The sequence below is a fragment of the Sorex araneus genome, chromosome 10 (genome assembly GCF_027595985.1).
Source record: "Sorex araneus isolate mSorAra2 chromosome 10, mSorAra2.pri, whole genome shotgun sequence".
NCBI lineage: Eukaryota > Metazoa > Chordata > Mammalia > Eulipotyphla > Soricidae > Sorex > Sorex araneus.
The window spans coordinates 6,506,251-6,530,876 of record NC_073311.1 but is presented as its reverse complement, the minus strand read 5'-3'; the positions used below and the strand labels follow the sequence as shown (position 1 = coordinate 6,530,876).

The 24,626-nt window shown below is 43.3% G+C and overlaps 1 protein-coding gene across 2 annotated transcripts in view; it reads right to left on the bottom strand.

Annotated features, from left to right (window-relative positions):
• Nucleotides 1-23,673, bottom strand: part of XPOT (exportin for tRNA) — a 50,429-nt gene extending 26,756 nt beyond the window's left edge. The window contains exons 1-16 of one of the 2 annotated variants that reach the window (XM_055117927.1): nt 23,383-23,673; nt 22,507-22,537; nt 19,844-19,962; nt 14,937-15,019; nt 11,166-11,222; nt 10,064-10,133; nt 8,606-8,828; nt 7,668-7,848; nt 7,397-7,565; nt 5,973-6,209; nt 3,706-3,744; nt 3,513-3,575; nt 2,357-2,481; nt 2,000-2,144; nt 1,730-1,849; nt 221-315 (exon numbers count right to left, since the gene is read on the bottom strand). In XM_055117927.1, the coding sequence (XP_054973902.1) occupies nt 221-315; nt 1,730-1,849; nt 2,000-2,144; nt 2,357-2,481; nt 3,513-3,575; nt 3,706-3,744; nt 5,973-6,209; nt 7,397-7,565; nt 7,668-7,848; nt 8,606-8,828; nt 10,064-10,133; nt 11,166-11,222; nt 14,937-15,019; nt 19,844-19,903 (1,667 nt within the window). In that variant the 5' untranslated portion in view covers nt 19,904-19,962; nt 22,507-22,537; nt 23,383-23,673. The remainder of the gene's footprint in view (nt 1-220; nt 316-1,729; nt 1,850-1,999; nt 2,145-2,356; nt 2,482-3,512; nt 3,576-3,705; nt 3,745-5,972; nt 6,210-7,396; nt 7,566-7,667; nt 7,849-8,605; nt 8,829-10,063; nt 10,134-11,165; nt 11,223-14,936; nt 15,020-19,843; nt 19,963-22,506; nt 22,538-23,382) is intronic. The other variant, XM_055117926.1, reaches the window with a different exon arrangement.
• Nucleotides 23,674-24,626: the final 953 nt, after the last annotated feature.

Genomic DNA, 24,626 nt, shown 5'->3' with positions numbered 1-24,626 from the left:
GAAGGGCTAGGGATAGATCATTGTATGACTAAAACTCAAACAGGAAAGCTTTGCAACTGTATGTCACGGTGATAAAAAAAAAAAAAGATAATAAAAAATAATAACAGAAAAAAAATTAGAACAGAAAGCCAAATCTACCACAGATTCTTAGGCCACAACAATCTCATTCAATAAGCTTGAGAATAAGAATTAAACACCAGAGCTGAAATTTTGCACTTACTTGAGAGATTTGACAAATCTAGAAAACAGGTAAGCAGTTCTGCTCCGCACTTTAGCACTGGCATGCCGCAGGCCTCTGTGATCTAAGAAAGCCATCTAAGAAACAAGAGAGACTTGTCTATTTCTGTGATTTATCGACACAGTAAGTTTTTTTTTTTTTAAATAATTTATTTATTTTTAATTAGAGAATCACCGTGAGGGTACAGTTACAGATTTATACACTTTTGTGCTTATACTTCCCTCATACAAAGTTCGGGAACCCATCCCTTCACCAGTGCCCATTCTCCACCACCCGTAAACCCAGTGTCCCTCCCACCCTCCCCAATCCCATCTCCCCCCCACCCCACCCTGCCACTGTGGCAGGGCATTCCCTTCTGTTCTCTCTCTCTAATTAGCTGTTGTGGTTTGCAATAAAGGTGTTCAGTGGCCGCTGTGCTCAGTCTCTAGCCCTCATTCAGCCCGCAACTCCCTTCCCCCACATGGCCTTCAACTACAATGTAGTTGGTGATCGCTTCTCTGAGTTGCCCTTTCCCCGGAACGTGAGGCCAGCCGCAAAGCCATGGGGTCAACCTCCTGGTACTTATTTCTACAGTTCTTGGGTATTAGTCTCCCACTCTGATATTCTATATACCATAGATGAGTGCAGTCTTTCTATGTCTGTCTCTCTCTTTCTGACTCATTTCACTCAGCATGAAACTTTTCATGCCCATCCACTTAACTACAAAATTCCTGACTTCCTTTTTTCTAACAGCTGCATAGTATTCCATTGTATAGATGTACCAAAGTTTCCTCAACCAGTCATCCGTTTGGGGGTATTCGGGTTTTTTCCAGATTCTGGCTATTGTAGACAGTGCTGCGATGAACATACATGTGCAGATGTTGTTTCGATTGTACTTTTTTGCCTCTCTGGGATATATTCCCAGCAGTGGTATTGCTGGGTCAAATGGGAGCTCAACCTCTAGTTTTCTGAGAATCGTCCATACTGTTTTCCAAAAGGGCTGAACTAGCCGGCATTCCCACCAGCAGTGTAGAAGGGTCCCTTTCTCCCCACATCCTCTCCAACAGCGGTTGCTTTTGTCCTTTTGGATGTGTGCCAGTCTCTGACACAGTAAGTTTTGTTCTGGACCACCGCCAACCGTGCAGCGCCAGCTCCCACACAGAGACCCACTCCACCCCTCTGCCAACTCCTCAGACTCACGAGACATTCCTGTTCACATCAAATTTTACTTCTTGGCTCCTAGATGGCCGGAACCAAGTGTAATTGTTACACATACTATGTACAAAAAGATCCTTGAGAACTTTACCTTATACACTACATACAAAAAAAGAGACCCTTGAGAACATTTTAACAATTAGACAGCTATGTCTAATTTTGAAATAATGGAAGAATTAGTTTCACTATGTTTAAGGGTTTGGGAGAACTTTTGGTTCTGGAAAAAGAAAATACTTTCTGTTCGTTAGATGAAATACATAGATAAAATTTTAAGTTGGCATTAAAATGTATACTTACTAGCACACATGGAATGTGTTGAGGTTCAACTGTGAAAAACTTTTCATATCTAACAACAGTTTCAAAAAACTCCAATGTCACAGATGTATGCTGATAGGAACTAACTCCGGATGTAACCAACTGGAATAAGGAAGAGTTAAGAATCTAACCTTAGTTATTGCAAAAATCAAAATGACCCAATATTAATAGATATAAAATATAGCAATAAACCCAACTCTTTTTAGTAAAATAAAAAATTGGCTCAAAATAAATCATCTTCAGTACACTTACAGTTCGCATCATGTCCTGCAAAGCACTGGCCTTTGAAACGTCGCCTGAGAAGTGAGCCCCGTGAGACACCGGGAGAGCTTCCGCCAACATGTAGAGCAGCCGTATCGCTACTTCAACTGCCATAAACCGCGCCGTCTGCCAGTTCCTACCAAAGAATACTATGTCACTGAGAGTGAAACAGAAGTTTTTGTACAAGTAGTAGTGATGCACAGGATAAAAAGACACAAGGCAAGAACACTGTTCCAGAGATAAAACATAAGGTCTTAACAAGTAACACAGATTAACCATGTGGATTACTTATTACAGACCATCATCAGGGAGATAAAGATTGATTACAAAAATCAGTAAGAAACTTACTGCAGTGTGGAACTAAAGACTCTGCGAACAGAAGCCAGTAGTAACTCTGGTGAAACTTGAGCAAGCCTGTCCAACAGTAACTTCAATTGCTTTCTATATTCTACAAACATGGCTTCATCTTCACCCTAAAATGTAGTTTAATTCTCATTTAAGACACTTAACATTCATGTAAGTGAATTCAACATTTAAGACTTAATGCATACTTTTTTAGAATTGATATTTATTTGTATAAAAAATTTTTTGTATGTTTAATAAACTTTCCCTCCTGCTCACAAATAACAGCTGAACATAGTAGCCTGAGGCCTTAATAGCCTAGAGCCAGAAGAGAACAAGGAGGGGGTTAACGGTAAGAGGCTAAAGTCCTTCAGTTATTTAGTGCCTGCTGCTATGGCAAGCGTGGGTGGTGATTTGAAAAATGTCAAATATTGGTGATGGGAGGATGCAATGGTGGTGGGATTGGTGTTGGAATAGGAAATGTAATAAATCATTGTGAAAAACTTATTAAAAATTAAAAATGTTTAAAAAAAAAGCCAAAACAGTTTATGCTGGGTTTTTGAGAGAACTTTGGCCCACGTTTTCTAATCCAATGTATTTAGTGTCCACTGTAAAAACTATAATATGACTGAAGATACTACATGCTATAAGCCAGGCACTTTTTAACTGCACAATGTGCTGGTAACCATCACCAAAATTCTTTAACAATCCAAGTTTTTTTTTTTTTTTTGAATGCCCGAAGCACAATCTCTAGTATAGCACACAGCTAACCAGTACGTGTAATAAATAAATTGCTAAAAAGCACCAGTTGACCCTTGTGTTTGATAGGAAGCTGATTCACTAGCCACCTTAGCAAGACCATTAACCACAACAATCCAGGCCCCAGAGACAGCATGTCTGAGGTTCCCTACTAACAAAAGCCAGTGGCCTACAAGCACCAATACTATTTACAAGGTTTGGGGTTACAAAGAGACCAAGGGACAAAATACCAAAAATGAAGGGTCATGTGGCTCCCAATGATTTTACTAACATCAAGCTCAATATGCACAAAACTAATCTTTGAAATATCTCATTCTCAAGTACCCAAAATAAACAAATCAAATCAAATATGATCTACATAAACAAAACTATAACTAATTCCTCCTGAACACAAAAAACTTACTTCATTTTCAAAGTTATATTCTTCATCATAAGTCAATTTTTTCATAACGGCCAACATGATTGCCTATTAAGAAATCAAACATCTTTTGTCAGTTTCCTTTAATTTGGTAACATTTGAAATTAAGCTATACTTCAAGACAAACCACAGGCAGAGTCAATTATTGGTTCAAAAGAAGTATTTAGAAGTAAATTACCTCTACATTAGCTTTTTGCTGATCTGAGAGCACTGAAAGCTGTTTAAAAAAAAAACAAAAAACAAAAAATTTAGGTTTTCTAAAGTTATACTTGCTTATCAAGATATTTTCCTAAACCTAAAATTTCCAATTTTCCCAACCAGCACCAACGCCTGGTGCTATATCACAGGTCAAACATGCATTAAAATTCATGAAAACAGAGAGAGCAAGCGAGAGAGAGAGAGAGAGAGAGAGAGAGAGAGAGAGAGAGAGAGAGAGAGAGAGAGAGAGAGAGAGAGAGAGTGTGTGTGTGTGTGTGTGTGTGAGAGAGAGAGAGAGAGAGAGGAGAAAGCACCTTCCATAGAGGCAGGGAGGGAGGGAGAGAGAGAGAGAGGAAAGGAGGGAGGGAGGGAAAGAGGGCAGGAGAAGGAGAGAAAAGGGGAGGGAAAGAGGGAGGGAGAGACAGAGAGAGAGACAGAGGGGAGGGAGGGAGGAATGGGGGAGGGAGAGGGGAAAAGTGTCAGCCACAGAGGCAGACTGCAGAGGTGGGGTGGGAGGGGAGATGGGAGGGCCACCAGGGATATTGGTGGTGGGAAATGTGCACTGGTGAAGGGATGGGTGTTGGAACAATGTATGACTTAAACTCAACCATGAACAACTTTTTAACTGTATATTTAAATGTACATGATAATTCAATTTAAAAATGTTTTAAACAAAAAATTTCAAAAAATAAGGCAAAACAAGTCCAGAAACCATTAAGAGATACAAGAAGATTAACCACAATGATTTTAACTTTCTTCAGACATTTCTACATAGCCTAAAGTTCATAAAAATATGTATAGCTGTGCATTTTATTCTTTCATATATTTTATGTTGAGTATTTTTTTTTTTTTTTGCTTTTTGGGTCACACCTGACGATGCACAGGGGTTACTCCTGGCTCTGCACTCAGGAATCACCCCTGGCAGTGCTCAGGGGACCATATGGGATGCTGGGATTTGAACCCGGGTCGGCCGCGTGCAAGGCAAATGCCCTACCCGCTGTGCTATCGCTCCAGCCCCCTATTTTATGTTGAGTATTTTATGAAGTCCAGTTGAGGACCTCCAGAACCCAGCCATGGCCATGCTCAGGCCACTCTCCACACGTTCAGATGAGCCTCACACATGGGGCAGCTGGCAGAGGAACCCAGGTGTGTGGGACCCAGGGCAGAGATCTCCAAGACTGCTCGGATCGGGACTGGGCCTCTTCCACCTAGATCCCCCATTTTCCAGTAGCTAGGCCATCACAACCAGAGACTGCCCCCTGTGCCGTGTAATTCCATCAATGGCCAACATCCAGAGACTATAAAACCAAGCTCCGGGAAGCGCGTGGCAACATGACATCTAATAGCCTAGTTCTCCCTCTTAGAGAACCTGACAAGCTACTGAGATTCTACTGCCCACTTGGGAGAGCCTGGCAAGATCCCTGTGGCGTATTCATATCCAAAATACAATAACAGATATATACATACCTCTCGGAGAGCCCGGCAAGCTACCAAGAGTATCCCACACCTACAGCAGAGCCTGGCAATTTACCCATGTTGTATTCGATATGCCAAAAACAGTATCAATAGGTCTCATTCCCCTGACCGTGTAAGAGCCTCCAATCTTTGGGAAAGACGAGTAAGGAGAGGCTGCAAAAATCTCAGAGCTGAGTGTAATAGAGATGTTACTGGTGCCTGCTCGAGTAAATCGACAAACAACGGGATGACAGTGATACAGTGATATAAGGGGCTTTCCGTGCACTGCTCAGGGGACTGGGATCAACTGTTCCTACTGTTTCGTGCAACTTGGTCGGCAGTTCACAGCTAAGGCCCCAGGAGGGCTGCAGTACTGCTCGGGCCCAGGGGTGCTGGGGACCAAGATGCAGAGAGAAAGAATCTCCATGACTGGGGGCTGGAGCAATAGCACAGCGGGTAGGGTGTTTGCCTTGCACACGGTCGACCCAGGTTCGATTCCCAGCATCCCATATGGTCCCCTGAGCACAGCCAGGAGTAATTCCTGAGTGCAGAGCCAGGAGTAACCCTGTGCATTGCGCCGGGTGTGACCCAAAAAGCAAATAAATAAATAAATAAATAAAGTTAAAAAAAAAAAAAAAGAATCTCCATGACTAGTTCTAAAGCTTGAAATCAAGGACATTTTAGAATCTAGCCTATTCCTTTTTCTGGCTTCGAAGTTTAAGGGGAAAAGGATTAAACTATGTCCTTTCTGTATTATGTACATCAAACAAAAAGATTCAAAAAAGGACTGACCTGTTTCAAAATATGAAGATAATCATAACAAAACCCAATGATGTTGGAAGAGATATCATCATCCTCATGGATCAGCAGCTGCAACATCAGCGCCACTTTGGTTTCGATAGCCTGCAGCGCGTCCTGTGCATTCTTGACATCCCCATTCTTGATGGACTTAGCCCAGCTGACCGCCAGCGACTGCCCCATCCCGTTCACCAGCCTAGACAGTCTGGCCAGGAAGTCGACATCTTCCTCCTGTGAGGAGCAAGGACAGGCCTCAGTTTAAAGCCACCGTCTAAGAGTAACTAACTGTACTATGAGCCCACTGATGTGCAGAAGATTACATTTTTATTCATTCAGTTTTGGTTTTTGGGTCACGCCCAGCTACACATAGGGCTTACTCCTGGCTCTGTGCTCACAGACCACCCCCCAGGGGTGCTGCTCTGGGTACTGAAGCTGACCGAATCTACGCCTGACCCGCTGTACTTTCTCTCTGTTCCTCACTGGATTAAACTTTTAATGAATAACATTAGGCCAGAGACAGGTGAAGCGGTTGAGAGCATGTTCTGCCCGCAGGCCTGTTCTCACCTTGGTACAGTATAGTTCCCTCAAGCATTACCCAAGCAACCCTTCCCTCTTCAGCAAAGAGCCAGGAGGAGTCCTGAGCACCACAGAACAGGGGCTGCCATCATTTAAGGCACTCTCAAGGCCCAGAACTTTATTGTGACGTTTTTCTCTCAGAAGAAAGCAACATGACACCTGCCATAACCATGCCACCAGACTGCACGCCAGGCTGTTTCACTCAGGGTGCCCCACTTCTGGGGCGGGAGAGAGCCCTCCCCACCCCAAGGGACCCAGCCCAGCAGCTCCAGAACCCAACCACACGCTTGGACTAAGCCTCACGTACGAGTGAACGTATTCCTGGACTGCAACCTCAACTGTGGCCAAGCAACACATCATAAGATGATTTTCCATAACAGACAATACAAAATATATTATTTCAGTTGTGCTTTGGGACAGGGCTTGGGGCTTGGGATGGAAACATCCCAAACTGAGTGGTGGGAAGGTGTAATGGTGGTGGGATTGGTGTTTGAATATTAACTGTAATCAAATATTGTGAACCACCTTATAAAATAAAAAAAAAATTTAAAAAAATATTGTGACTTTTCAGTAGTGATTTGATACTGTAGTCCCAGGGAAGGTTTCCCCTTAGGAAGAAAAGAAACAGAAAGCACGCCTCGTTTCAACCTACCCTATTCTCATTTCCTAACTTTTTGTTCGTTTGTTTCTGGGCCACAGCAGTGGTGCTTAGGGGCTATTTCCTGACTTGATGCGCTGAGGCGTGGGGTGGGGTGGGGGTGTCAGTCCTGCATGCAAGGCATGTGCTCCAACCTCGTCACTTCTCTCTGGCCCAAATTTTAAAAGTTTATACAAAAACTCACCTGGTCAATGCTGAAAAACCCAGCAGACTGTAAAACTTGACACAAAGACTCTACCAGTTTCATTTTCTCGACAGGCTCCATCCCTTTATTCACAACTTCAAATAAACAGTCACATGCCTCTTCCCGTAGAACTTCTACTGACATGTGACCTAGCAGCATGTTTATAAACCTGGCACAATGTGGAAATGAAACAGTTTTACCATTTTCAGGATCATCAGCTTTATATAACATATTCTGCAGGTTTAGAATATTAAAATATCAGTAAACTTACCTATCATTGGCTATAAGGGATAAGTCTATCCAAGAGACATAAGCCCCAACTACTTCAAGGCACTGACATGTGACTTCTGAATTAGTATACTGATAATTTTGTAGGATTTGGTACCATGATTCCACCAAGTTTGGAATGCACTGTTCCCTCATGGTATCTTTTATTAGGGTATTCCTACGAGCTTCCTAAAGAAAAGCAAGACATCTTATTATAACAAAATGAATCACTTTACACTTCACACTTGGTATCTGAAAAGCTGCAGCAATTTCCTCACCACTCAAATTTCTGAATTTATTAACACATTCACTGTCAATATTTCCTATCTAGTAGCTCTAACGTCATATCCTACGATTCTTTTTATTTCCTTTCTGCTATATTCTTCAGAGTAGACTAATTTCTTATCAAGCACACACTATAAATATACGTTACTTACAAATTTCTGATAAGCATGTAATAAATTACATGATATTTAAAGAGAATGACAATAACTTAAATGCATAAGTATGTTAAAAACAAAATGACTATTTCTATACATTATTACTTAGCTACTTTACTGCTATTTTCCCCAACCCCTGTATTTTTTAATAAGGAGAAAACTGTATCAGGAAATAAAGAAATAAAGACTAAGAAGATGAACTATATGATTAACTGAGAACACAGAAGAACCCAAAACTGGTTCTTCCTCACACTATATAGCTCTGATAAATACTAAAGAAATAAAAATTCTTCACTAGAGAAAGTGCTTATTTAGTTAATTAAAAAAAAAAAACCTAAAAAAGTAAACACCTAAGGCTATAATTATAAACTTTAAACCTTTGTAAAGCAAAATTCAAAACATTGGGTAAATTTATAAAATGTCTTCCTGCTCTTATTATTTTTACTATATTGCCCCTGTTTCCTATAAAATACACTCTAAAAACTTTGTGGTAGGAAGTTACTTGCCTCTGATGTATGTACCACATCACGATCAACTAACTCGGAATCAATAGCCATGAGGATTCGAAGATATAGATCCACTCCTCTTGGATTTAGGTCCACAACTGAGAGAATGTCAAAAAAAAACTTGGGCCATTTTGTCAGATATTCTGTTACAAAGAGCAAGGCAAAGACTTGGGCTGCTTTATTGCGTATAAATGTCTTCTCTGGCTGAGGACTCAACATCTGACAAACAGAAATACACAGGTTAAATATAAGTGAAAAAGATTCAAATACATTTTTTCCTATTTATTATTCACAGGCAAAAGTACAAATTTCAACACAATTTAGACTTGTGCAAAAAATATGTACTTGAAATTAATAAAGTATTAAACAAGTGGCCAGATAAAGAATCACCAAATGAAAAAACATACAAGATGTTATTTCTTAATTTTTCAGGAAAAAAGTGTCAGAGACCATTTTAATAGTCCCTGTAATTTTTTTCTAAGAAAAAAAAATCATTTTTTCCCTTCTAGTTAAACTTGCTCTTTAAGGGAAATAAAAACTCTAGCTATACAACTGATTTATAGACTACTGTTAGTTAAAATAAGATTATGGTGAATAAACAATTCTACTGGTCCCCCCCTTTTTTTTCTGCTTTTTGGGTCACACCCGGCGATGCACAGGGGTTACTCTTGGCTCTGCACTCAGGAATTACTCCTGGAGGTGCTCAGGGGACCATATGGGATGCTGGGAATCGAACCCGGGTCAGCCATGTGCAAGGCAAACTCCCTACTATCACTCCAGCCCCCTCTACTGGTTCTTTTGAAAAGGACCCTGTGACAGGCTGGAGAGGGCCAGAGGGATCATAGAGAGGTTAAGGCACTAAACCTCTTGTATGTGGTTGATCTGGGTATAATTCCTAGCACATGGTCCACCAAGCACTTCCAGGAGTAAAACCTGAGCAAAGAATCAGGAGTAAGCCCACAGCACTGCTGAGTATGGACCCCACCCCCAAACCCATCTTCCCACCAGATGCATAAGAAAAAAGAGAAAAGGACTCTAAAGAGACTGCCAGCAGGGTTCACTGATTTTTGTCTGGGAGTGACACCCCATTGGGGTCAGGGGTTATTAAGAATTCAGTGGTCACTCCTAGGGGAAACTGTTTAGTCCACTGAACTATCTCTCTGGGTACTCTGTGAATTAGAAAAAAAAATTGTCAAAACAATACACAAAAAATCTAGTTTATAGTCAAAGTTTCCACAATGCCATGAAGAGAAAGAGTAATAAGTTTCAGTTATTGATGGATTTTTTCAATGATTCCTGCTGCCATCTAACCAGTAGCTATTCAAAGTTAGCACTTAAAAGGAAAAGCTACAGGGATCATATAGAGAATGGACAAGCAATGTCACTGAAAAGTTGCACACTGTTGCAGGAATAAAAAATCAGATATCCAGTACTAGGGTACTAAATTATTCTACCTGAGCTTGAAGCCAAGATATGAGCGTCTCCCTAATCAGTTGTTGTTGCACAGTAGTTAGTTCTGAGTATCTGCTCAAAACAGAGAAGAAAAATAATAGTTACATTTGGTGAATAGCTTTAAAAAGTTAGCAGTTTTATTTATTTGAAAAGAAAAATTTGTATCGCACCTGACTGCTTAAAATTCCCTAAGTACACTGATAATGCCACCTATACTAGTGTATTAGTCGGGCATCAATCTCAGTTTGAATTTTGGTTTAGTCCATGTTTAAACAAAATGGAAGTCAACAATTTTTCAGAAGAAAATATGCCCGTGCTTTTTTTTTTTTTTTTTTTTGCTTTTTTGGTTATACCGGGCTATGCACAGGGGTTACCCCTAGCTCATGCGCTCAGGAATTACTCTTGGCCATGCTCAGGGGACCGTACAGGATGCTGGGAATTGAACCCGGGTTGGCCTCGTACAAGGCAAATGCCGTACCCACTGTGCTATCGCTCTAGCCCCAATATGCCCGCTGTTAAGACAGTGGCTTACAGAACAAATGAGTAAGCTAAGGATCCAGGGAGCAGTGGTTCATTTACTTAATAAAAGCAGGGTTTCTGAAGACAAATATGTGTCCATTTCATGTTCCATGTCCATTTCGTGTTCAACTCTGACAAAGTAGCCACACAGGAAACATGCTTGGTATTGCTAAGTCTTTTCCAGAGAAATTGGAAATTCAATTTTTTTCTGTGAAATGGCTTGATTTTTTCCCCCTTTTCTTGTCATGTTGGTAACAGAATTCTGGGCCTTTACACACTCAAAGCATGCACTGTACCACTAAGTCACATCCCTAGCTAGAAATAGGCATATTTTTAAAGAAATCAATGAACTTAGAATTTTAGAAACACTTTGGGATAAGTCAAAGAACATCTAGTCACTATATATGGCATACATTATGAATTTAAAATTTGTATTATAGTTTTTTCCAAAAGAGAAGAAAAATTAAATTAATTAAAATTACTTTGTGAGGGCCATCTACCAAAAACAATTATTTTGTTAAACTAAAACGTTTAAAATGCCCCTTCCCCACAAATATAATTTTAAACATGAGAAAAAGGTCTTACTTGTACTTAATTTGATATTCTAATACTTGAAAGCAGAAAAACTTTACGTGATCATCACTACAAAGGAAAAAAAGAAAAAATTAAACAGAAAACAGGGAAATAAATCAGAGGCAAATACTAGTAACACAGTTGAAAAGTTTTTCAAAATATGTGTTTGGCTTGTTTTCTACCTATTGATCATTTATTACATTCATATATATTTGTTTAAAAGCTTTGAGAACTTTGACATATACCATATTTATAAAATCTGTTAAGACCAAAAATAAAAAAATTAGGAGGTACCTTAAGCATAGTGATTTGCAAAGAACAGGCATTTCTACTAGTTGTTCGTATTACTGCAACATCTACAGTTCACAACAAAAAGGCTTAGTACAGTGAAAGGAAAGGTAGAAGGCCAGAGCACGAATCAAACCAGAGATGAGCATCAGAGTCAAACTTAAGAGTTTAACCCTAGACAATCCTTCTGCAGTCAAGTCCAAAGCATGCAAGAAGTCAGACAGACTGGCAGTCCAGCTTCAAAATTCATACCACAAATGTATCAATTACAAATATACTGCTGTCTACACAGGTAAGAGAAGCAAAAATCAATATCCACCAATTATCCACTTCCAGCTGCCTCTCTAGAGTTATCACAAAATGAATTATCTATAACTATCAAAAAGCAAAGCAGGCCCCTGGGTGAAATACAACAATTCTTAACCTCTTTCCCCTAAAGGTACTTTTTTGTAGCATTTTCAGTGGTTTTACATAACAAACAATACAAAATATATTATTTTGATTTTGCTTTGGGGCAGGGGTTGGGGTTCAGGATGGAAACATCTGATATATGGTGGTGGGATTGGTGTCTGAATATTCACTGTCACTGTCACTGTCATCCCTTTGCTCATCTACTTGTTCGAGTGGACCCCAGTAACATCTCTCATTGTGAGAGTTATTGTTACTGTTTTTGGCATATCCAATACGCAGGGGTAGCTTGCCAGGCTCTGCCGTGCGGGCAGGATACTCTCGGTAGCTTGCCGGGCTCTCTGAGAGGGATGGAGGAATCGAACACAGGTCGGCTGTGTGAAAGGTGAACGCCCTACCATTGTGCTCTCGCTCCAGCCCACTGAATATTAAATGTAATAAAATATTGTGAAGTACTTTATAAAATATTTATAAAAATACATTATAAGATATTTCATTATCACTGTCATCCCTGTTCGTCGATTTACTCGAGTGGGCACCAGTAACATCTCTATTACACTCAGCCCAGAGATTTTAGCAGCCTCTCCTCACTCGTCTTTCCCAATGATTGGACGCTCTTTCAGGGTCAGGGGAATGAGACCTACCGTTACTGTTTTTGGCATATCGAATACGCCACGGGTAGCTTGCCAGGCTTATATTTGTAAGATATTTAAAACATAAAAAAAAAAAAAAGCAAAGCAGCCAAAATCTGGCCAACCTTCTTCAGTGAACAACAACCTGCATATTTAAGATCATTGTCTGTCAATGAACAATTTTTCATGTATAAAACTAACCTGTCTATGTAAAATGAAGCCACTTTCTTAATTTAGATGGTATAGGGGGGAAGGGAATTTTTGCTTTTGCTTTTGGTGTGTGTGTGTGGGTGTGTGTGTGTGTGTGTGTGTGTCACAGATCCAGCAGTACTCAGAGCTTACTCCTGGCTCTGCACTCAGGACAGAATCTTGTCAGCCCAAGCGTGGACTCTCTTTCCAGCACTGAGAGTAGGTTCCCCGCGCCCGCCCCTCCCTGGTTTCTGGGGCACACCCGGTGGAGCTCAGGGGTTGTTGTGGTGCCAGGGTTACTCCAGAGCTCCACAGTCAAACCACCACTCCAGTTCTGTAAGCCACACCGGGCCCAGGAAGGGTTCAACATCAACATTCATACAGAACCAAAGGACCCCATGCAGCCAAAGCAATTCTGAGAAAAGAACCATGTCCCCTAGCTTCAAGCTCTCTTACACAACAGCAAATCTAACAGGACCACACATCAAGACCAATGGAAGAGCCCAGGAGAAACCACACATACATGGATGACTAATTAATAAAGACTGTGCAATGGAGAAAGAAAAGCCTCTTCGCGTGCAAAACCATAACACCAGATCTTGTTGATGATACATGCCAACCTTCCCTGTCTCCCTCCTTGCTGCTGCCACGACCAGCAGGGGTGCATGCTCTGTGGTGAGGCTGGCCAGGGGTCACACATCTGGCTGCAGTGCTCCTGCACTCACGCAGCAGCCACGGCTTGTACATTTTATTTGTGGTGCTGACACACACGCTTGCCACGGTGCCTGCACACATCCCGGTGGCAGTCCTCGCCAGGCTGCCATGGTACTCACACACACACATGCTCCCAGGGTTGCACTCCTAGCTGCAGTGCTCACTTATCTTTTAGTTGCAGGGCTTGCTGGGGGCTGCAAACTTCGCCTGCGGTGCAGGCAGGAGATGGCACACTTTGGCAGCACCTGGGGTCCCAGACAGGAGAGTTGCTGGGACCGCAGCAGGCACACTGAGGCAGCACCAGAGGAGAGCTCATGCCCTTATGCTACCAGGCAGGGACTGTTTGCAACTGAGCCACCCCTGGGGCCCAGTCTTCTATTTTGTTTAGAGGACTGTAGAAAGGATTCACTGTGCCTGATGCCAACCCAGAAACTCTCCTGCCCATTCCTCCCTCTTATCCCAGTAACTTTTCTGCAGCGTTGGGGATCAAACCCACTGAGCCACACTCCAGTCATAAATGAAAATTAACTGAAAATGACTCAAGACTTGGATATTAGACCAAAATCACAACAAAGAGAAGAAAGCGTACAGGTGGAAATACTCTAACACCACATTTTAAGGATCTATTTGGAGACAACTGTAATGGCGAGGTTAATGAACACAAGAAAAAAACAAACAAGGGACCCAAGGATGTCTCTGTGACAAACGGCCCTGCAATGCACATGAGGTTGTGAGTCTGAAGCCTTTTGCCAAAAAAAAAAATGGGAATGATCGGGGCCCTGCCGTGGGGAACCCCAGTGCCACAACAGCGGGTGCATTCTCCACCACACAGCCAGGTGGGTGTGAATACAACTAAATACAAAAAAGTGTGTGAGCACCATGGCCAGGAGTGTGATGCCCCACAAGCATATAGTAAGCACAACTTACCATAATCCTACACACAATAAGACTCTTACCCCAAGGGGCACTGCAGTGAATTGAAGTACAACCAAGTGTGTGTGCAACCCCTGCCATAGTAAAAGAAAGGCAGAACTAAAGCTTGGGAGTGTGTGTGTGTGTGTGTGTGTGTGTATACTTACATATATTTTTAAATATATATATATATTTTTATATATATTTTAAATAAATACGTTACAGCAGAGATGTGCAGTTAGGTACACAGCATAAGGCAAAAGTACTTTTACTAAGCAGTCTGCCTTGGAATGGCCAAAGTATTTGGCTATTTCTCTCATGTCTACATGGAATAATTTTTTCTTTGTTTGTTTTGTTTTGGGGCCACACTTGGCTGTGCTCTGGGCTTACTTCTGGCTCCACACTCAGATCATTGCTGGCAGGGCTCAAGGGACCATGTGTGCCGGGGATCAAACCCACGTCAGCTGTGTCAACAGAAATGTCCTATCAGCTTTACTATCCCTCCGGCCTCATCACCAAACAATTTTCTAAAGCAGAAATGAAAAGTGTTCTATACTTTGTTTTAAAAATATAGGAAAATTTAACAAGTTCATAGAAATTAGGCTTTGTCCAAGAGTGATGCAGCTTTCACTTTAATTACCTGTAGGTCCGCTGGGCCAGAGCTTCCGCACACACTTGCCAGGCATCTGGAGAAATCTTTAACTGCTCAAAGTAGGCCGCGGCCTGTAAGATTACAAAGAAGAAGGCACTTTGGGATAGTCACTCTTGCAGGAATTAAAAAAATATTAAATCAGTGAATCTAAAGAAAAAGTAGCTAAGTCATGGAATTCTGTCTTCTGTGCAACTTGGTGAATATCTCTAGAAAGGGAACTAAATGGGGGGAGAGGAGAGCGAGTGGAAGAAGGGGGGGCTAGAGAGGGACAGAGGAGGAGGGAGAGAGGGGGAGAGAAGTGAGAGGGAAGGAGGGAGAAAGAGACAGAGAGAGAGAGGGAGAGAGAGAGATCAGGCACGGGGCTCAAGGTGCTTGCCTTGCTTGTGGCTGGCCTGAACCCCTTGATCCCTAGCACACGTTTCCCCAGTACCGAACTGGGAACGGTTCCTTAGCAATGCCTGGTGTGGCCCCAAAACCAGAAAACTAAAAGAAAAAAAATTTATTTTTTCTTTTTTTCTGCTTTGTCCCAACCCAGAAAGAAAAAAGAAAAAAAGAAAGGAAGGAAGAGAAAGAAAAGAAATTCTCTGGTAGACAGTCAAATCTGCTTCCTTAAAAAAAGCAGACAATATAAAATTATACAGTACAAACTACCCTGGATTATTAGGGCCAAGAGAAAAAGTAGAACTGTTAAGTGCTATACAGTACTGAAGCGTATGCAATTATAGAATAACACAGACCCAGAGAGAGTACAGAGCTAAAGTGCTTGTTTTACATGAGGCCTACCCAGGTTCTGCCCTGGCACCGTATGAGCCCAGAGCAGAAGCAGCCACTAAATCCTCTACGTGTGGAAAAAGAAAACAAAAACAAAAACAAAACAAATACAAATTTTAGTTTTCCTATGAAACCCTAAGTTATTAAATAAATGATCATAGAAATATTCTCTGCACATCCTTTTACCTATTAACAGGAGTATTTAAATTCAACTGTCATAAATTCCCTATATAATTAGGTTGTGTACATGTATATATATTAAATGTATTCTGCGTCAAAATTTGAAATTATATTTTACTCTGGGTAAGAGTATTTTTGAAAACACACAAACACACAAAACCTCACTGCATTTACTATTTTCCTGTATTATTTAACACTGTGAAGGATGGGTTTTCATTTTGTCTCATGGCTGTTCCCAATGACATATTAGCTGCAGAAATTACTATATTACCTATAGTATATTACTATGTTATACTATACTATATATAGCCAAATACTGTATTACCTATAGAAATTAAGGACACAGAGTAGCAACAGAGTTCAACTGCTGTACAACAGTAATTCATGAAGGGCTGGGAATGTAGTTCAGGTCTCACATGTACAGGGAAAGTACATGTGAGACCCTGGATTTCAATCCCCCCAACCTGAAACAAACAAAAATCCATGAAAACCAGAGCTTCTTAGAGATGGCTCCAGGCCTCACGCCAGGCTGAGTTTCACTGGGGCACCCCAGAGGGGGCGGGTGAGTCCCATGGCCCAACTCAACAGAGCCCTGGCAGCCAAAAACTTCCAGAACCCAATTGCCGCCACGTTCACGGCCAATGTCCATAGGCTCAGGACGAACCTCACAAATGAGAATAAATCTGCTGAAAAACTCAGGTATGTGGGTTTTGTGACTGAAATCTCCAGGCTCTCACGGAGTCAGGAATAGGCAACTCTCCCTATCTCCCTGTTCTTCCAGACTTCCTGGGGTCGTGCCCACGAACTGCCTCAGACTCACAAATAAATCTTGGGAAAGAGTAACAAGCTCCCCAAGGTCACCATCCAGTTAAAAATTTAACTCCAGTGGTATCACCCTATTTAAAATTTTAGAGTTCCTGGAGCGCGAATGCAACCACATGACATCTCATACTCCATGTCACTGTTGTACCAGGAATAGCACGCCACATTCGATGAGGTATAAAGTAGAAGGCAATGGATCCCGATTAAAAAAATATATATATAGGGGCTGGAGTGATAGCTCAGCGGGTAGGGCGTTTGCCTTGAACTCGGCAGACCCGGGTTCGATCCCCAGCATCCCATATGGTCCCCTGAGCACCGCCAGGGGTAATTCCTGAGTGCAGAGCCAGGAGTGACCCCTATACATCACCGGGTGTGACCCAAAAAGCAAAATATATATATATATACATATATATATAAATATATATATTAGCATACAAGGCTCATCCTGTAACATGTTAATAATCTCATATACAAGGGCTTAAATGGCTCCAGAGTAAGGTACAACAATCTTCACACACTTTCCTCTAAGGAAACTTTTTTGGATCATCTTTAGTGGCTTATTCATAATAAGCAATACAAACTAGATTATTTAGGACCTGCTTTTGTGGCAGGCTTGGGTGGTGGCGGGAATAGTGGTGGAATTGGTGTTGGAATATTGAATATAATAAATTATTGTGAACAACTAATTTAAAAAAAAGAAAAAAAGAAAAGCAGAGCTTCTTTTAGGAATATCTCAGGAAGGACTTGCTTAAATTCTGCTTTTAAACAAGAATTTAACAAAATTTTTTCAAGTTATATTTTACAAAATAGTATCACATGCATGCCTCTACTGTTAAATAAGCAACCTGTTCTACATATGGAGGGAATTAATTGTGATTTAAATTTCTGGCTAAGGATACCTGCCATACTATTTAGGACAAAAGAGATACAAAAAATTCACTTGTTCTGTGCATAGATAGAAATTCTTTTCCATGGGGGTTTAAACTACCTCCTTTTAAACCCTTTGTCACAAAGCTGAAGCATAGATCTTATGCTATCCAATCTGGCTTGATATTGCATCATTATTATAAAAGCCCTTAACTACTAGGTTTTTCTATGACTTTCTTGTTTATTTTGATGTTCACTTCTTTGGAGGGGAGGGTATCCTTTGTCCCAAGCAGTGCTTGGAAGACTTGGGGGCCCCTCCCAGCTATACTCAGCTGTGTAGCACTTATAATTCACTGCTAGGGTCCTGCAGTTGAGGTGTGCAGGGCTGCGCCTTTAGCACTGGGGGATGGAGCATGCGAGGCTGGGAGTCTAACAGGTCCCGTGTGCACACAGCATGCATCCTGACCCCTGTACTGTCTCCTGAGCCCTATGTACTCACTGTTTTGGAAATCTTTTGGTTTGTTAGTAAGTTTCACCATCTAATAAGTGTTTTTATTTCTGGTGCCAGAGAGATGGGTCAGGGTTTCTTGCCTTGCATGTAGCCATCAATGGTTTGATCCCTGGCATTGCATATGGTTCCCCAAATACCATCAAGAGTGATCCCCTGATCACACAACCACCTGTGGCACTGCTGGTAGCCAGGGAGGTAGCTAAGTGGTAGATTTTGTGCTTTATTTGTGTGAGGCCCTGGGTCTGGGTTTAATTTGATAATTCATTAAGCCAGCCTGAAAAGGAAGTCTTAACAAAAAATGAATTCTGGTAGTCCTGATTCCGGTAGCCCTGAAGTTCAAGAGTTAGTAGTACCATAATCCAGTTTGGTGGCAAGGTACATCACTGTCTGTTAACTCCAAGTCTCGGTTATTTCTATTTCTCTTTTCTACATGGACCATAAAAGTAGCTGAACTATACTGGGGTTTTTGGTGGTGGAAAATGCACTGGTGAAGGGATGGATGTTTGATCATTGTACGACCGAGACTCAAAATATGAAAGCTTTGAACTATTCTCACGGAGATTAGATAAATAAATTTAAAAAAGAAAAAAAAATAGGTGAACTGATTCTGTTGCCATGTTAGAGACAGCAGAGCATCAGAAGGAAGATGTGATAAGAACTAGATGATGTGATGGGCGGGAGCTCAGAGGGCTTGCGTGTGCTTTACGTGCACGACCTGGGTTGGATCCCCACCACCTGCCCTGCACCGGGGGCCCCCGGTGGGTGTGGCTCCAAAACAAAATGCCCCTAAAAAAACTGACGGATAAAAAAGCTTCAACGTGTTCAGTGAATATTTAGTGTAATATTTAGTGAGAAAATTAATCTCATTTATGGAAAAAAAATCCTTTGCTATAGGGAGTATAAAGATGACAAAATGGTTCTCCTACTTATCCTACACTTTAAAACGCCCACGTGTCTTTAAAAATTTTAATTACAGGCTGATTCACTAGATTCTTCTTTTATCACACAGCTATAGTCATGATTATAGGTACAGGCTATAGTATGTTTAATTGTTTATATTTACCCAAATATTTCAGTACCTCATAATGGATTCCTGGACATGTAATCATTTTATGTAATCTAAGACACAACACAACCATAACTTCTTATTTAACACATTTGCCTAGACTAAATCACAAGGATGTTAGGTATCAGTAAGGTGAGTTTTAGACAAGTTTAGACCAAGCTAAGCAATGGGAAAATGAAATAAGCAAGTCCGTCAATATGGAATATCCCTCAACCCAACGCATCACAACTTTTAAAGAATTATAAACAATAGTTGCTGTGACATAGAGACCTGTTTTGAATCACATAAGATTTTAATATTTTACGGTCAGAGAGAAAGTACAGCAAGTAATGTGTTTGCCTTATATGTGGCTGACTCGGGTTGGATCCTAGGCACACATATGATCCCCCAAACACTGCCAGGAATGACCCCTGAGCACATAACAGGAGTGATCCCTGAGTACAGAACCCAGAGCATCATCAGGTGTGGTCCCCAAAATCAGAAGAACAAGGATTTTAATACTTTTGTTGAGCCAGGCAAAGAAAACAAACATCAAGAGGCAATGTTTCTGTATTCACAATGTACTCAAACGCCTCACATTCTCTACCCAAATCAGTATTTATCATCATGTACATCTTTTAAAATTCAAGATCTCTGTGGTAACATGCTTTAGAAAATGATTAAGCCAACTTTACTTACCCTTTGTCTGAAGTCTGAATCAGCATTTGGATTTAGCCCTAAGAGAGCCTGTTCATCCATCCCTGCTGCTATACTTGGAGTTTTCTGGCCTCTGATCCCACAGAAGAATCCACAAACATCTGCACAAACATACAAAGAATTGAATTGCAGGGGGAAAAAAAATAGATGCTTATCCAAAATATCAAGACAAGTTGACAACATTCCATAAAGAAGTTCAGAAGTGCTGCTTAGGAGAACCCTTCCCTGCCATGGGAGACTTCCTGCCCTTTCCCTTCTTTCTATTCTCTAAATAAAAGCTCTTCTGAATTCAAGGCAGAGGATGGGGGAGGAGTTCAAGTGTTAAAACCACTTCTTATGAAATAATCCAAATTACAACCAAAAGTTCAGGTCTCAGCATAATATTCTTGTTGAATATTCTGCTGAATATTCTTGTTATATGCAATTTCCAAAAGTCTGATGTATGCTACCAAAGTTCTAAAATTTTCTTATTCTTCAAGATTGTCAATAAATAATTTGTTTCTAAAAAGTAATCCATTTCTGGCCAGAAGACTCACTCAGTGAGAGCTGAACCCATGCTCTGCCTGCGGAAGGCCAAAGTTTAACGTCTAGCACAGCACTGGTCCCAAGCAGAGGTAGGAGCAGGAGGACCTGGCATCGCGGGGCATGGGCCCCAGACCAAGATAAATACCTTTCTACTATAAATAAAAGAAGCATTTAATTCATGCACAGTTTGTACTTATCATCAACAACTAAAAGTACAATTATACAATACTAAAATGAAAAGAGCAATATAGACTATCCTACACTGTAATAATCTGCCAAAGTCCACTTATCAAAAAAAGAATTAGGATGACTAAACAGAACCGTGGAATTCGATGTCCTTATTACAGTGATTACCATTTTCAGACCCTGTTCTTCCTCCCTGGGTCCTGGCCATCCTACCAGCCGGCCCTAGTCTTGTGCGCGCTCCCCTCCCCCCATTTATGCCATTTTCACCTGTGGCCCTTAGGAGATGGGGGGGGCACACAGGGGTCATACCCCACCCCTAGGTAAGAAGCCCTGGATTTGAGGATGTGCCTTTGCCTTCCCCCAAGTCTGTTGGAATCAAACGATAGGTCAGTGCGCATGTTTAAGGCCAGAGAGCTCAAGCCCTTCCCTCATGGTTCTATTACCCTGCAGACTCCAGCTTCTCGCTGCCCTCAGAACTGAGATTCAAACCCTTCTGAATAACCCAACACTCTGCACTCCAACACAGCAATGCCAAGACCTCTGCCTTTCATCTTTGTACACACTGCTCTTTGCTGGTTACTTGGTTAACCCCTGACTGTCCCTCAAAAGCCGGCTCTCAGAGGTCACCCTCTGAATAAGCTTCTTTGACCTACATTGTCCAATTCTCCTGACCTGGGTTAGGTGCCCCCATCTCCACCCCAAATGCTGAACTTCACCATCCTGAGCTCCATCCAGTCTTATTAGCCTCGAGGGGCAAGTCTTAACATTTTACACACACTTCACACCAAAATTTTAAATTTGCGAAGACTGAACTTTACTGTTATTTGCAAACTGGAACCACTTGGACAATTGAGACCAGAGAAATCTAAGAAACAGGGGGCAGACCATCTGCCTGAGGAAGTTTTAAAAATTTCAATTAGATATATAAAGCCTGCTGGCATGTAGTCGGCCCTCGATGAGTTCTTTGTAATTCAGAACTATGTACATACAGGAGAACTACTAAGAAAAATCTAGATTTATAATAATAGTGGACTAGCATTTTAAGATGAGAAACTACACATACAAAAAGGATGGATTTCCTTCCTTCATTTGGCAAAAAGTGAGAAAATCTGATTCACCTGGGGGAGGTCAAAATGCAAGCACAGGGGCTGGAGCAATAGCACAGCAGGAAGGGCGTTTGCCTTGCACGCAGCCAACCCGGGTTCGAGTTCCAGCATCCCATAGGGTCCCCTGAGCACTGCCAGGAGTAATTCCTGAGTGCAGAGCCAAAAGTAACCCCTGAGCATCGCCGGGTGTGACCCAAAAAGAAAAAAAATGCAAGCACAATAAAGGCAATTTAGCACTAACATACATCTCAATTAAAAAATCCCTCAGTAATATTTTTTGGTTTTGGGAATCACACCAGGACGTGCTCAGAGGTAACTCATGGCTATGAACTCTGGTGGGCTGGAGAGACCATAAGGATACTGAAGACGGAACCTGCATGCCTGCATGTGAGGCAGGCGCCCTAACCACTTGTACAATCTCTCTGGCTGTGAGATCCTTTAAAGATTCTAATTTGGTCTGGTTTTAGGAAAAAATGCTTAAGATTAGTAAAGTCTGGGGCTGGAGCCATAGCACAGCGGGTAGGGCATTTGCCTTGCATGCGGCCAACCCCGGTTCGATTCCCAGCATCCCATATGGTCCCCTGAGCACCGCCAGGAGTAATTCCTGAGTGCAGACCCAGGAGTAACCCCTGTGCATTGCCGGGTGTGACCCTCCCCCCCAAAAAAAAAAAGGTTAGTAAAGTCACTATGTCTCTCAATAGAAGTAGCAAGTAGTGCAAAAGAAAAAAGACAGAAAAGACTACTCAAGGAAACAAACTTGTTACAGTTGTCAGTACAGAATGAATCTGTCACAGAGAAAGAGGATAATATGCAACAGTGGAAAATTACCTAGGAGAGCGCCAGCCACCGCCGCGAAAAGCTACAATCAAAGGAGCGACAATTTTCCCAGGAAAAGTTACTCATGGATCCGTAAATAGTTTCTAGCTCAGCAAAGCAGTGCAAGGCTTTGGACATTTTGTTAGAATGCAGTGATCACTTCAATTATGCACCCAGCAAAGTTCCAGGAGGAAGACCAGCAACGTAAAACGATCAGGCCTTAACTTTCCTCTCTGGCCATCTAAGTCTGGACTCAAACAACACGGAAAAATTCCCGCACACCTCCTGGATTATATTCCAAGACCAGGTCCGAATCTCTTGAGCACACCACGCTGACAAGTCGCTTTAATAAAACGTAACTTCCCCCGGTGGCTAGTTAGCACTTTGCCCAAGTACGCGCTCGCCCTTTTTGTGTGCAAAGAAATAGCACGCTTTCCTACTCCCGCACGGCCGTGGGAGACGGCGAGCCCGGCCGGCCGGTAAAATGACCAGACAAAAATAACACTTTTGGGAGGGGAGGGAGGGTCCTGGGGTGGAGGGCTGCGGATGTGCGATCCAGCCGGGGGGGGCTGCACTTGAAACTGACGGACGCGCGCTCCCAGGTTACGAGCGAGTCGGTCACTTTCGTGCCCTCGGGGCCCGGCCGACGGGGTCCGCACCCGCGCCGCCCCGGCCCCTCCCGTCCTCCCGATCCCTCCCTCCAAGGAGCCTCGTGGCAACCCGGGTGATGAAACACCCGGCAACGGGCGGCCACGCGCTCGGGACGCGCCGCCCCCCGCCGGCCCCGCCCGGTGCCGGCAGCCCCCCGCAGCCCCCCGGAGCCCCCGGCGCGCACGGCCCCCGCCCCCGCCAACGGCCCCGAGCCGGGGCCCTCGGAGCCCGGGTCACCTTCCCCGTCACTGCATCCCGCGTCCCCGCCTGCAGCCCGAGGCTCGGCCGCCGCACGCTCCCGCCGCTCCGCGTCCCCGGGCGCCTTCTCCGGCGCGGAGCCGCTCGGCCGGGCGAGCCGGAGCCGCGGGCGGGGTCGGAGCCCCAGGAAGGGAAGGCGCGCGAGGGCCGGCCAACGCCGCCGCTGAGTCAGCGCGACGCGCGCTCCCCGCGTCGGTGCCGCGCGGCCGGCGCCACAGCCTCCCGCAGAGCGCGGACCGCAGCCCCGGCCCGGCGGCGCCTACAGCGCCCGGCATGCAACGCGCGGCCGCGCTTCCGGGCGGCGCGCGCAGGCGCACTTCGCGGCGGGGGGGGCGCGGTCGCCGGTGCCCGCGGTGCATGTCGGGATGGGGCGCGGGGACCGGGATACGGAGGGGCTGGGATGCGGCGGCGGGGCGGGGGGCGCGGCCGGGATTCCCCCGGGAGCGGCCGACGTCCCGCCGCTTCTGCCTGTTCCTTGAAAGCGCCCGCAGGTCGCTCAGATGGGCGAACTCCGGAGTTTGTCACCGAGTCCGGCCTCGTGCGGGTCACGCGCGCTGCCGTTTCGTGCCTCCACCTGCGCCGAACCCCGTAGGCGAGGGTCCGCTCAGGAGCGTAGAAATAATTGGAGTCTCTTACTCGGACTCACATTTTGTCACCCAAGAAAAGGAGAGCGTCCCTCAGCCAGTTTTAGTGGTCGGTTCCTTTCATTTCTTATATAAAATATTTTGAGTCACTTTTGCCTGATGTTTGTGATTATTTAGTCTTTAAAATGTCAGACTAGAGCCAGTGAGACATGGCCTTATTGGGTGGAGCACTGCTTTGCATGCAGGAGTCCTGGGTTTACTCTGGCACCACATAATCCTCCAGCAAACCCATGTACCTAGGCCTAGAGGGACAACTGAGCATTGCTTGGTGTGCACACCCCCCCCCCAAAAAAAAATTGAAATAATGAATGAATAAAACGTCAGGCTAGGGGCTAGGCGTGTCTCAGTGGTCAGCACTTAACTTGCCCTGAATTGAGTCCTGACACTTATGGTCTCCCTAGCACAAGGACCCCCCTAAGCACTGAGCTGGGAAAGACCTCCGAGTATCTCTGGTTATGGCTCCAAACTGAACCAAAACAAAACAAAATTCCCAAATACTTTGAATTCTAAATTTTAGTTTTGTCAACTCATTGTTTCTGGAGCGAATAAGGAAACACGATGGACTCCAACTGGAGAGAA